The following is a 12,715-nucleotide window of genomic DNA, read 5'->3' as shown; positions in this document are numbered from 1 at the left end:
TAATAAGTATTTAGTTAATATTTCCCCATTATAGCTATTCGATATGACGGCTGACCACAGAGTCATTTCTGTATATAAGACAGATCTTGTCACATATTTATCTATCTATTTGAGGTGACCCCAAGCCCAATTTTGGTTGGTAGCCTCTTGGTTACGAAGCCATGTCCACAATGCCAAATATAACAGAGCTAAACATAAGATATTCAGTTTCTTGAACTTATGTATCTGCAAATGAATAATGGTTTTAAGTATATGTGAACTTAACTCTTGATTGCTTATCAAATCAATGTGATTTTGAGTATTGTTTGTTTGTTATCTCTTATAAGCGCTCCCGACCTCCAAGTGTAACAGTTAATTACTCTGCAAATAAGATCATTTAATATTGAATTCATGACAAGATTTACAGATATTGCAAGTGTGTGTGTTTGTTTGTTTGTTTTTTGTTTTCGTTGGAAAAGCATGTCAATTTTCATGACAATCGTTCCATCCTGCAGACGTGTCAGTGTATGAAGGGAGGTAACTCGTCAAAACTTGGCCTCTTAACCATCCTCGATACTATATAGATATGAAAACTGAAGAGAGCGGGCTTGTTCAAATATAAATATGTTTATTTGCTTTCCACTACATCGCACATTTTCTAAGAGCATACCACTTACAGAGGTAAATACGTAAAGTTCTCTTCACTAGGAGGGAAAAACCTTACTTGAAAGCATGATTCATTTATCATATTTAAAAAGAATTTCACTGAAGTTGAACAGTTGACGACAATAATGCATTTCTTTTCTTATTTTAATTTTATCATGTTTATCCACATGGACACATTTATTGAATGTGAACATAAAAATTTCATTGTATATTGAAGATTCCCAATTTTATTTCCAGCAATTTGATAATATTACTTCTTTTTTAAACAAAAGTAGAATAAGTATAACGCACTGTATTTGGAAAGTAAACGTTATGATATTCTACAACGATTAAATACTGATGTTACACACCATGTCTACATGTATTATTGTGGTAATAATTGAACAATAAAAGAGTCTTTGTTTATATCACCGCTATCCAGTAGAATAATTTTCTGAATATAATCAGAGCTCTACATATTTATGATATTATTTAGATCTTTAATACAATGCAAAACTGCTTAGTTGTTCATAGTGATCTTTAGGTCTGAGACGTGTATATCACATACAAGTCTCTGATTCAGCCAATCGGCTGGTGTTTCGCCTGAACCAAGTTCCTGAAGAAAATGTGTTTCTTAGGGTTGTAGCTATTTCCTGAGTAAATATTAACACATGGAATGAGTAATTTTTATATACGAGAATAAAGAGTGGGTTTTGGAGATTTTAAAAATCAAAAATATACACTCCTGGTATAGATAGAAAGACGTAGGATTCCAGGTGTAAAAGGGCGTGAATTCCCCAGGTATCAGGGTTACTGTCTTCCAAGTACTGGTGTGCTCTGATATGCTGTCAAAACTATCCAAATACATTGTTTTTCTGGTAGGAAAATCTTCAAACTTTGATTTGATATAAATTTCACAACATCTGAACTTCAAATAAGCCGTTTAGGGGATGTAGTCATTGGTAATGACAGAGACATATCAGAGACGTATATATTTGATCTCTGGACATAGATATATGTCTCTGGTAATAACATACAGTGAAATAATTAGTTGTGTCAGACCTTGGTTTTCATTCGCAGTTACTTCCCCTTACAACGGCCGACTTCCGGGATACGTTCAACACATTCAACTCGCACGATTTGCAAATGACAGCTTGAGAGAGTGGACGTGTTCGGGAATAACTTCTTATATAATGAATATATTTATATCAGGATTCGCTTTATTGAGTGTGCTATGTTTATCTCTATTTGTTTACACGCGCACATCCCTACCGTCTGTGGGAGATGCCAGCTTCAAGCAGTTTCAGAGAATCTACCTTGTGGTTTACATGTTGGCCATGGGTGAGTGCACAATTTGCAACTTATCAAGTTAATTCTTATTTACGCATGATATAATTTGTGGAAACGAGACTGACCGGGACAGCGACGATAGATATAGATTGAAATGTGTATTATACATTCATTGTTTTTCTCCAATGTGAATGAGAAAACTTTAAAATATTTTGTCAAACGATGTTTGTTGGTTTTCTCAATATTATTACAATTTCTACATGATATAGATTCTATATTGGCCTTGGGTTTTTACACAGACATGCACGTACGTATATGTAATCTACCATGCTGTTTACGTACATACCCAGTTGATGTAATCATTGTAATGGTGATAATTTTTATTTTTGAAAGTTTTTAAAAAATTTTTCTCACTGATAACATGTAAGGTTATCCAACGACAAATGTTAAAGGTCCTTTTCATCACACAGAGATGGCTGTTACATGTATTAGTTCTAAAGATGAGTGTACACAAACCTTTGCACTAGAGCCAACTAGGCGTGATCATGACCACTTAAACCCCCACCCAGGCCGTAATGGGACTGCCTTTACCTGCTGTAAAAAGCTACAGTTATCTGTAGATTGTATACGTAATTAATCTTATTTTGACCTTTAAAATTTGATGTTATATTTTCTGTTAAAATGAAGTTGTACTTAGGAAATATTGCCTGCTATTATCAGTCCAATTGTAAACATGGAGAAAATAACTTTGTCAGTGTATTTTGCTTTCATGGAACATATTTAACATTCAGTTTTGAATAATTCGGATTCTTGTGGATGCTATTTTCCTACAAGTAACATTTTGGGTTTGCAAAATTTAGTTATGAGTAAATGCATTTTATCATTGTGGATGCATGGTCGGAGTAATTCATACGTTATATTCAGATGGATGCATGTGTATTTTAAAAATATGAATTATACAATTGTTAGCTATTAAAGACATGATTATTCCCAGGTACATGTATTTGTTTCTCTGGGGCTTTTTAATTAACCCTTTCAACCCTAATAGAAAATTCAGTGAACTCTGTGCCATTCTTTCATAATTTGAAGTCCATTATGGCCAGTAGATCTAGAGGTGAAAGAGTTAAGACTCTTAAATCTCTTTCACTTTTCTCTCGATTATAAATGTATTTTAAAGTGACAGCAGTACTAGTATACCATTGCCTCATTGGTATTTTTTGTCGAAGGTAACTTGCAGTTAATTGGACAGACTCTGTAATGCATCTTTACCCAACTATGGACAGGACTCAACAGAAGACCCTAGTTAGCTCAACTGGCTTTTGTGCCAAGTGAGTTTAATTTATACTGGCATATATATATATGTTATGCCATGTTGCAGCATTGCCTGTCCATATGTGGCATCAACTTTTTTCATTTAAACAACTTCTCCAAGGATCCCTTGATAAGGACTGACAAAGTTTGCATAAAGAAATAACCTTGACTGATATTCAAGGTCACTGGATGGGTCAAATTTGTTTGAACTTTTCTGTTTCAATTTCAATTTTTCTATTTCCAATTTTTAAATTTCCAAATGCAACAAACATATATGAATTACAATATATACAAGTGAATATTGAAGCCATGTATGTATGATTGATGGTAGAGAACATAAAGTAAAATACAAAGTGACATTGTAGCAATGCATGTTGTTAACATACAAAAGAAATAGATCATCATTGTCACTGGCACAAAGCTGGAACATAGACTTTCCTTTAGAAGTAGCCTGAATTAAATACTATCTAAATACATATACTATAATAGCTAATTGTTTTGCAGGCAAATAATTGTAAATGTTTATAGACAGATGACGAAAATATAAGGGTTTAATGTATAAGGTCTGTGTAAACTGAACACAACAAAATAAAATGTGTTTCACCCTCTTGGCAAAGTCAGCAAAAGATTTTTCATTAGTGTAAAGTACATGATCTATATACGTCTTATTGTGTACCAACTTGACCTTTAACAGCAGCTGGGCCTCTTTATTTCCTTCATAATGGGATAAAGTTTCTTTTGAGCATTTTCAATGACAGCTGGCAATTGTTCATTTACACCGAAAGGTGTACCTTTGAGTTTAAAAGCATTCTCAAAAACCATATCATGCTAATGTTTATATATATAAATCCTGTAAAGTGTAATGATTGGGTGCTGTTTGCTTTCTCGATACCTCCTGAAGCAAAGTAAATTCCCAGACTATAATGTCAGTCAGCAATGCCCACAGCTATAGATTGATCCCCTTAGGAGGTGGTCTGTATTTCACCCAGAACCTATTGCAGAACCAAAACTAATGAATTAAAATTATATTTCATTGATCTGCATCTTCTGACAAACTAAAAGGCTATAAGAACATGATATTTGGCTGATAGCTGTATACATTGCTATGTTAACCTAGAATCAAGTCTCACAAAGTTTGTATATGTCTGAATGAGCCTAGAATCAAGTCTGACAAAGTTTGTACATGTCACAGTGGGCCTAGAATCAAGTCTGACAAAGTTTGTACATGTCACAGTGGGCCTAGGATCAAGTCTGACAAAGTTTGTACATGTCTGAGTGAGCCTAGGATCAAGTCTGACAAAGTGTGTACATGTCACAGTGGGACTAGGATCAAGTCTGACAAATTTTGTATGTGTCACAGTGGGCCTAGGATCAAGTCTGACAAAGTTTGTACATGTCTGAGTGAGCCTAGGATCAAGTCTGACAAAGTGTGTACATGTCACAGTGGGACTAGAATCAAGTCTGACAAAGTTCGTACATGTCACAGTGGGCCTAGGATCAAGTCTGACAAAGTTTGTACATGTCACAGTGGGCCTAGGATCAAGTCTGACAAAGTTTGTACATGTCACAGTGGGCCTAGGATCAAGTCTGACAAAGTTTGTACATGTCACAGTGGGCGTAGGATCAAGTCTGACAAAGTTTGTACATGTCACAGTGGGCCTAGGATCAAGTCTGACAAAGTTTGTACGTGTCACAGTGGGCCTAGGATCAAGTCTGACAAAGTTTGTACATGTCACAGTGGGCCTAGGATATCAAGTCTGACAAAGATTGTACATGTCACAGTGGGTTTAGGATCAAGTCTGAAAAAGATTGTACATGTCACAGTGGGCGTAGGATCTCAAGTCTGACAAAGTTTATATATGTCGCAGTGGGCCTAGGATATCAAGTCTGACAAAGTTTATACATGTCACAGTGGGCCTAGGATCAAGTCGGACAAAGTTTGTACTTGTCACAGTGGGCGTAGGATCAAGTCTTACAAAGTTTGTACTTGTCACAGTGAGTCTAGGATCAAGTCTGACAAAGTTTGTACATGTCACAGTGCGCCTAGGATATCAAGTCTGACAAAGATTGTACATGTAACAGTGGGTTTAGGATCAAGTCTGACAAAGATTGTACATGTAACAGTGGGTTTAGGATCAAGTCTGACAAAGTTTGTACATGTCACAGTGGGCCTAGGATCAAGTCTGACAAAGTTTGTACATGTCTGAGTGAGCCTAGGATCAAGTCTGACAAAGTGTGTACATGTCACAGTGGGACTAGGATCAAGTCTGACAAATTTTGTATGTGTCACAGTGGGCCTAGGATCAAGTCTGACAAAGTTTGTACATGTCTGAGTGAGCCTAGGATCAAGTCTGACAAAGTGTGTACATGTCACAGTGGGACTAGAATCAAGTCTGACAAAGTTCGTACATGTCACAGCGGGCCTAGGATCAAGTCTGACAAAGTTTGTACATGTCACAGTGGGCCTAGGATCAAGTCTGACAAAGTTTGTACATGTCTGAGTGGGCCCAGGATCAAGTCTGACAAAGTTTGTACATGTCACAGTGGGCGTAGGATCAAGTCTGACAAAGTTTGTACATGTCACAGTGGGCCTAGGATCAAGTCTGACAAAGTTTGTACGTGTCACAGTGGGCCTAGGATCAAGTCTGACAAAGTTTGTACATGTCACAGTGGGCCTAGGATATCAAGTCTGACAAAGATTGTACATGTCACAGTGGGTTTAGGATCAAGTCTGAAAAAGATTGTACATGTCACAGTGGGCGTAGGATCTCAAGTCTGACAAAGTTTATATATGTCGCAGTGGGCCTAGGATATCAAGTCTGACAAAGTTTATACATGTCACAGTGGGCCTAGGATCAAGTCGGACAAAGTTTGTACTTGTCACAGTGGGCGTAGGATCAAGTCTTACAAAATTTGTACTTGTCACAGTGAGTCTAGGATCAAGTCTGACAAAGTTTGTACATGTCACAGTGCGCCTAGGATATCAAGTCTGACAAAGATTGTACATGTAACAGTGGGTTTAGGATCAAGTCTGACAAAGATTGTACATGTAACAGTGGGTTTAGGATCAAGTCTGACAAAGATTGTACATGTCACAGTGGGCGTAGGATCAAGTCTTACAAAGTTTGTACTTGTCACAGTGGGCCTAGGATCAAGTCGGACAAAGTTTGTACTTGTCACAGTGGGCGTAGGATCAAGTCTGACAAAGTTTGTACTTGTCACAGTGGGTGTAGGATCAAGTCTGACAAAGTTTCTACATGTCACAGCGGGCCTAGGATCAAGTCTGACAAAGTTTGTACGTGTCACAGTGGGCCTAGGATCAAGTCTGACAAAGTTTGTACATGTCACAGTGGGCCTAGGATCAAGTTTGACAAAGTTTGTACATGTCACAGTGGGCCTATAGCTAGGATCAAGTCTGACAAAGTTTGTACATGTCACAGTGGGCGTAGGATCAAGTCTGACAAAGTTGATATATATGTCACAGTGGGTTTAGGATCAAGTCTGACAAAGTTTGTACTTGTCACAGTGGGTATAGGATCAAGTCTGACAAAGTTTGTACTTGTCACAGTGGGCCTAGGATCAAGTCTGACAAAGTTCGTCCTTGTCACAGTGGGCCTAGGATCAAGTCTGACAAAGTTTATACTTGTCACAGTGGGTGTAGGATCAAGTCTGACAAAGTTTATATATGTCACAGTGGGTTTAGGATATCAAGTCTGACAAAGTTGATATATATGTCACAGTGGGTTTAGGATCAAGTCTGACAAAGTTTGTACTTGTCACAGTGGGCCTAGGATCAAGTCTGACAAAGTTTGTACTTGTCACAGTGCGCCTAGGATCAAGTCTGACAAAGTTTGTAAATGTCGGAGTGAGTCTAGGATCAAGTCTGACAAAGTTTGTACATGTCACAGTGAGCCTAGGATATCAAGTCTGACAAAGATTGTACATGTCACAGTGGGTTTAGGATCAAGTCTGACAAAGTTTATACTTGTCACAGTGGGCCTAGGATCAAGTCTGACAAAGTTTGTCCTTGTCACAGTGGGCCTAGGATCAAGTCTGACAAAGTTTATACTTGTCACAGTGGGTGTAGGATCAAGTCTGACAAAGTTTATATATGTCACAGTGGGTTTAGGATCAAGTCTGACAAAGATTGTACTTGTCACAGTGGGCCTAGGATCAAGTCTGACAAAGTTTTCTACATGTCACAGTGGGTGTAGGATCAAGTCTGACAAAGTTTATACTTGTCACAGTGAGCCTAGGATCAAGTCTGACAAAGTTTATATATGTCACAGTGGGCCCAGGATCAAGTCTGACAAAGTTTGTACATGTCACAGTGGGCCTAGGATCAAGTCTGACAAAGTTTGTACATGTCTGAGTGGGCCCAGGATCAAGTCTGACAAAGTTTGTACATGTCACAGTGGGCGTAGGATCAAGTCTGACAAAGTTTCTACATGTCACAGCGGGCCTAGGATCAAGTCTGACAAAGTTTGTACGTGTCACAGTGGGCCTAGGATCAAGTCTGACAAAGTTTGTACATGTCACAGTGGGCCTAGGATATCAAGTCTGACAAAGATTGTACATGTCACAGTGGGTTTAGGATCAAGTCTGAAAAAGATTGTACATGTCACAGTGGGCGTAGGATCTCAAGTCTGACAAAGTTTATATATGTCGCAGTGGGCCTAGGATATCAAGTCTGACAAAGTTTATACATGTCACAGTGGGCCTAGGATCAAGTCGGACAAAGTTTGTACTTGTCACAGTGGGCGTAGGATCAAGTCTTACAAAGTTTGTACTTGTCACAGTGAGTCTAGGATCAAGTCTGACAAAGTTTGTACATGTCACAGTGCGCCTAGGATATCAAGTCTGACAAAGATTGTACATGTAACAGTGGGTTTAGGATCAAGTCTGACAAAGATTGTACATGTAACAGTGGGTTTAGGATCAAGTCTGACAAAGATTGTACATGTCACAGTGGGCGTAGGATCAAGTCTTACAAAGTTTGTACTTGTCACAGTGGGCGTAGGATCAAGTCTGACAAAGTTTATATATGTCGCAGTGGGCCCAGGATATCAAGTCTGACAAAGATTGTACATGTCACAGTGGGTTAAGGATCAAGTCTGAGAAAGTTTATACATGTCACAGTGGGCCTAGGATCAAGTTTGACAAAGTTTGTACATGTCACAGTGGGCCTATAGCTAGGATCAAGTCTGACAAAGTTTGTACATGTCACAGTGGGCGTAGGATCAAGTCTGACAAAGTTGATATATATGTCACAGTGGGTTTAGGATCAAGTCTGACAAAGTTTGTACTTGTCACAGTGGGTATAGGATCAAGTCTGACAAAGTTTGTACTTGTCACAGTGGGCCTAGGATCAAGTCTGACAAAGTTCGTCCTTGTCACAGTGGGCCTAGGATCAAGTCTGACAAAGTTTATACTTGTCACAGTGGGTGTAGGATCAAGTCTGACAAAGTTTATATATGTCACAGTGGGTTTAGGATATCAAGTCTGACAAAGTTGATATATATGTCACAGTGGGTTTAGGATCAAGTCTGACAAAGTTTGTACTTGTCACAGTGGGCCTAGGATCAAGTCTGACAAAGTTTTCTACATGTCACAGTGGGTGTAGGATCAAGTCTGACAAAGTTTATACTTGTCACAGTGAGCCTAGGATCAAGTCTGACAAAGTTTATATATGTCACAGTGGGCCCAGGATATCAAGTCTGACAAAGATTGTACATGTCACAGTGGGTTTAGGATCAAGTCTGACAAAGTTTATACATGTCACAGTGGGCCTAGGATCAAGTCTGACAAAGTTTGTACTTGTCACAGTGCGCCTAGGATCAAGTCTGACAAAGTTTGTAAATGTCGGAGTGAGTCTAGGATCAAGTCTGACAAAGTTTGTACATGTCACAGTGAGCCTAGGATATCAAGTCTGACAAAGATTGTACATGTCACAGTGGGTTTAGGATCAAGTCTGACAAAGTTTATATATGTCACAGTGGGTTTAGGATCAAGTCTGACAAAGTTTGTACTTGTCACAGTGGGCCTAGGATCAAGTCTGACAAAGTTTTCTACATGTCACAGTGGGTGTAGGATCAAGTCTGACAAAGTTTATACTTGTCACAGTGAGCCTAGGATCAAGTCTGACAAAGTTTATATATGTCACAGTGGGCCCAGGATATCAAGTCTGACAAAGATTGTACATGTCACAGTGGGTTTAGGATCAAGTCTGACAAAGTTTATACATGTCACAGTGGGCCTAGGATCAAGTCTGACAAAGTTTGTAAATGTCGGAGTGAGTCTAGGATCAAGTCTGACAAAGTTTATACTTGTCACAGTGAGCCTAGGATCAAGTCTGACAAAGTTTATATATGTCACAGTGGGCCCAGGATATCAAGTCTGACAAAGATTGTACATGTCACAGCGGGTTTAGGATCAAGTCTGACAAAGTTTATACATGTCACAGTGGGCCTAGGATCAAGTCTGACAAAGTTTGTACTTGTCACAGTGCGCCTAGGATCAAGTCTGACAAAGTTTGTAAATGTCGGAGTGAGTCTAGGATCAAGTCTGACAAAGTTTGTACATGTCACAGTGAGCCTAGGATATCAAGTCTGACAAAGATTGTACATGTCACAGTGGGTTTAGGATCAAGTCTGACAAAGTTTGTACTTGTCACAGTGGGCCTAGGATCAAGTCTGACAAAGTTTGTCCTTGTCACAGTGGGCCTAGGATCAAGTCTGACAAAGTTTATACTTGTCACAGTGGGTGTAGGATCAAGTCTGACAAAGTTTATATATGTCACAGTGGGTTTAGGATCAAGTCTGACAAAGTTTGTACTTGTCACAGTGGGCCTAGGATCAAGTCTGACAAAGTTTTCTACATGTCACAGTGGGTGTAGGATCAAGTCTGACAAAGTTTATACTTGTCACAGTGAGCCTAGGATCAAGTCTGACAAAGTTTATATATGTCACAGTGGGCCCAGGATATCAAGTCTGACAAAGATTGTACATGTCACAGTGGGTTTAGGATCAAGTCTGACAAAGTTTATACATGTCACAGTGGGCCTAGGATCAAGTCTGACAAAGTTTGTAAATGTCGGAGTGAGTCTAGGATCAAGTCTGACAAAGTTTGTACATGTCACAGTGAGCCTAGGATATCAAGTCTGACAAAGTTTTCTACATGTCACAGTGGGTGTAGGATCAAGTCTGACAAAGTTTTTATATGTCACAGTGGGCCCAGGATATCAAGTCTGACAAAGTTTGTACTTGTCACAGTGGGCGTAGGATCTCAAGTCTGACAAAGTTTATATATGTCGCAGTGGGCCTAGGATATCAAGTCTGACAAAGTTTGTACTTGTCACAGTGGGCGTAGGATCAAGTCTGACAAAGTTTATATATGTCGCAGTGGGCCCAGGATATCAAGTCTGACAAAGATTGTACATGTCACAGTGGGTTAAGGATCAAGTCTGAGAAAGTTTATACATGTCACAGTGGGCCTAGGATCAAGTTTGACAAAGTTTGTACATGTCACAGTGGGCCTATAGCTAGGATCAAGTCTGACAAAGTTTGTACATGTCACAGTGGGCGTAGGATCAAGTCTGACAAAGTTGATATATATGTCACAGTGGGTTTAGGATCAAGTCTGACAAAGTTTGTACTTGTCACAGTGGGTATAGGATCAAGTCTGACAAAGTTTGTACTTGTCACAGTGGGCCTAGGATCAAGTCTGACAAAGTTTGTCCTTGTCACAGTGGGCCTAGGATCAAGTCTGACAAAGTTTATACTTGTCACAGTGGGTGTAGGATCAAGTCTGACAAAGTTTATATATGTCGCAGTGGGCCCAGGATATCAAGTCTGACAAAGTTGATATATATGTCACAGTGGGTTTAGGATCAAGTCTGACAAAGTTTATACTTGTCACAGTGGGTTTAGGATATCAAGTCTGACAAAGTTGATATATATGTCACAGTGGGTTTAGGATCAAGTCTGACAAAGTTTGTACTTGTCACAGTGGGCCTAGGATCAAGTCTGACAAAGTTTTCTACATGTCACAGTGGGTGTAGGATCAAGTCTGACAAAGTTTATACTTGTCACAGTGAGCCTAGGATCAAGTCTGACAAAGTTTATATATGTCACAGTGGGCCCAGGATATCAAGTCTGACAAAGATTGTACATGTCACAGTGGGTTTAGGATCAAGTCTGACAAAGTTTATACATGTCACAGTGGGCCTAGGATCAAGTCTGACAAAGTTTGTACTTGTCACAGTGCGCCTAGGATCAAGTCTGACAAAGTTTGTAAATGTCGGAGTGAGTCTAGGATCAAGTCTGACAAAGTTTGTACATGTCACAGTGAGCCTAGGATATCAAGTCTGACAAAGATTGTACATGTCACAGTGGGTTTAGGATCAAGTCTGACAAAGTTTGTACTTGTCACAGTGGGCCTAGGATCAAGTCTGACAAAGTTTGTCCTTGTCACAGTGGGCCTAGGATCAAGTCTGACAAAGTTTATACTTGTCACAGTGGGTGTAGGATCAAGTCTGACAAAGTTTATATATGTCACAGTGGGTTTAGGATCAAGTCTGACAAAGTTTGTACTTGTCACAGTGGGCCTAGGATCAAGTCTGACAAAGTTTTCTACATGTCACAGTGGGTGTAGGATCAAGTCTGACAAAGTTTATACTTGTCACAGTGAGCCTAGGATCAAGTCTGACAAAGTTTATATATGTCACAGTGGGCCCAGGATATCAAGTCTGACAAAGATTGTACATGTCACAGTGGGTTTAGGATCAAGTCTGACAAAGTTTATACATGTCACAGTGGGCCTAGGATCAAGTCTGACAAAGTTTGTACTTGTCACAGTGCGCCTAGGATCAAGTCTGACAAAGTTTGTAAATGTCGGAGTGAGTCTAGGATCAAGTCTGACAAAGTTTGTACATGTCACAGTGAGCCTAGGATCAAGTCTGACAAAGTTTTCTACATGTCACAGTGGGTGTAGGATCAAGTCTGACAAAGTTTGTCCTTGTCACAGTGAGCCTAGGATCAAGTCTGACAAAGTTTATATATGTCACAGTGGGCACAGGATATCAAGTCTGACAAAGTTTGTACATGTCACAGTGGGTTTAGGATCAAGTCTGACAAAGTTCGTCCTTGTCACAGTGGGCCTAGGATCAAGTCTGACAAAGTTTGTACTTGTCACAGTGGGTGTAGGATCAAGTCTGACAAAGTTTATATATGTCACAGTGGACGTAGGATCAAGTCTGACAAAGTTTATATATGTCACAGTGGGCCTAGGATCAAGTCTGACAAAGTTTGTACTTGTCACAGTGGGCCTAGGATCAAGTCTGACAAAGTTTGTACATAAGCCCTCAGTGAGCCTAAGATCAAATTTAACAAAGTTTGTACATATCTCAGTGAGTTTTAAAGCAAAACACTGAAAAGAATGCCATTATTTGCAGCCCAGTAGAGCTTGAGAGTATCTTTTCAAGTGCAAACAT

General features: G+C 39.3%; 1 protein-coding gene across 2 annotated transcripts in view; it reads left to right on the top strand.

Annotated features, from left to right (window-relative positions):
• The first annotated feature begins 1,745 nt into the window (after positions 1-1,745).
• LOC117330558 (molybdate-anion transporter-like) overlaps positions 1,746-12,715 on the top strand; it is a 48,009-nt gene continuing 37,039 nt past the window's right edge. For both annotated transcript variants that reach the window (XM_033888954.1, XM_033888955.1), the window contains exon 1: positions 1,746-1,965. In XM_033888954.1, the coding sequence (XP_033744845.1) occupies positions 1,818-1,965 (148 nt within the window). In that variant the 5' untranslated portion in view covers positions 1,746-1,817. The remainder of the gene's footprint in view (positions 1,966-12,715) is intronic.

The sequence above is a fragment of the Pecten maximus genome, chromosome 7, assembly GCF_902652985.1.
Source record: "Pecten maximus chromosome 7, xPecMax1.1, whole genome shotgun sequence".
NCBI classification, from domain to species: Eukaryota; Metazoa; Mollusca; class Bivalvia; order Pectinida; family Pectinidae; genus Pecten; species Pecten maximus.
The sequence above is the reverse complement of the archived record's forward strand: the minus strand, read 5'-3'. Positions and strand labels throughout refer to the sequence as shown.